This window comes from Atta cephalotes (genome assembly GCF_000143395.1).
Source record: "Atta cephalotes unplaced genomic scaffold scaffold00009, whole genome shotgun sequence".
NCBI lineage: Eukaryota > Metazoa > Arthropoda > Insecta > Hymenoptera > Formicidae > Atta > Atta cephalotes.
In genome coordinates, this window is record NW_012130073.1 from 6,961,929 (window position 1) to 6,963,820 (window position 1,892).

Sequence of the window (1,892 nt, forward strand, 5' to 3'; positions counted from 1 at the left end):
TAACTAATCTAGTAAAGGAAAGAAAGAAATAAAAATAAATAATAATAATTAATTAATTAAGTTAATATAATAATAATAATACTATATAGTAGTAGAGTATATATATATATATGTGTGTGTGTGTGTGTGTGTGTGTGTGTGTGTGTGTGTGTGTGTGTGTGTGTGTGTGTGTGTGTGTGTGTGTATGTATACCTGTTTGGGTTCTTCTTTAATTATTGGCAAGTTCCCTTCGACAAAATCGATGCCCTGGCACAATGTTTTATCCAGCGTATAAATTGGTTTCTCCATCAGTCGAGCGACTGGCAAAGACTTCTCTATCATCGTATTCAACACACTTTCAACAGTGTCGAAAGCCCAATTTATAAACGTATTTGTGCCTTTTACACGTTCGTACACCTCTGTGGATTTATCCCACAAGTAATTCACGCTGGGTATTTTACGAGCACGATCGACGGCTTGAATTCGATATAGCTGGTCAGAGAGTTCCATATCCATGGCTATGATTAAATCGAAATCTTTTCCTCATCGAATAATCTCTTGATTCTTGAGATTCTATATAATCTGTAACAAAAAGATATTATAATTCTAACAAAACCTAATTAATTCCTATATCTATTAAAATTAACTTAAATTTGTAATTTAAAATTAATTTTAATAGATGTAGTAAGATCATTGTGTGGACCTAAATTAAATTAAAAATATTTCAACAAACGTTTAAGAAAAACACAAGAGCATTATGAACTTTATGAAAGTATAAATTGTGTGCATGAATTATTTATACAGAATGCAAATTTAAAAAAGAATAAATAATATACTAACGTAGAACATTTGTCTTCCATTATAATATTTAAGTCATTGTCAATAAAATTTCTTCACAATTATTATTGCATCATAAGTGTCATTATTACATTAAGCACTCTATCTGCAACTCAATAATAAATACCAACTCAGATTTCATTAACACATTCTATATATGAATTGCAATTCAAGCAAGATTTGAACGGCGTTCGCGAAGTAGAAGAAAAAGTTCATTTAAACATACTAAGCGAGAAGTAATATCGTGATTGGAGTACAAAGCAGCGAGCGATAGGAATGCGCGTGGCTTACTACGACTCATTGTTCGCGCTCTCGATCGATGAAAACGTCAGAGTATAGTTATAAAAACGTACATATGCGTTTCAAGATCAATGTCACGGTCGTGAATTGACAGGTGTTCCGATCGATGTAATACGATGTGATAAAGGGAAATTGTTAGTTTGACACTTACCCGACGCGATCGTTGCGACAGTAACTGAACGCCAACTTCCCTTCAGCTGCCCTAGGCTTTGTATTTCTCCTTCTCTCTATTATACTTTCTCTTTCTTTTATTCTCCTTTTTCGTTGTCTCCCTCTTTAAACATAGCTGCAACCTTGATTACTGATTCATTTCATTATTTGTTTACTCCGACGACCGTTCAATTATTTATTATACAGACTTTAACGCACTCTATTTTTCGTCACCCGGTATTAAGCGGAAATACGATTGTTCGCCAAGAGATTACGCTGCTACTGTTAAGTTCTTGATAGTTCATTTCGAAGCAATCGTGCGTTGGTAACGTAAAGATTGAAGTAATCTATACCAGAAAGAAACCTGAGAGAGGTTATACTGGCCTTTTTCCTGTTACCGTCGAAATCGCCCGTACATCCATTTTCAGTTTAGAAACTATGTGACTATGGCTGCGTTCCACTTAACGCTCACAACGCTTATGGAATCATTTCATTCTTATGATTTATCAAATATTAAATAAGGACAAACGATGCTCGCGAGCATTGCAAACGTTAAGTGGAACGCAGCCTATACACATTTTCTGACACTATCGACGATAAAATCTTATCGTCGAAAGTAAATGTGG

At 34.4% G+C, this 1,892-nt stretch overlaps 1 protein-coding gene across 1 annotated transcript in view; it reads right to left on the reverse strand.

Moving 5' to 3' along the window:
• The window catches only part of LOC105627598 (lipid storage droplets surface-binding protein 2-like), a 5,213-nt gene extending 4,718 nt beyond the window's left edge, over positions 1–495 (reverse strand). The window contains exon 1 of the mRNA XM_012208877.1: positions 193–495. Coding sequence (XP_012064267.1) covers positions 193–495 — 303 coding nt within the window. The remainder of the gene's footprint in view (positions 1–192) is intronic.
• Between the last annotated feature and the right edge of the window lie 1,397 nt (positions 496–1,892).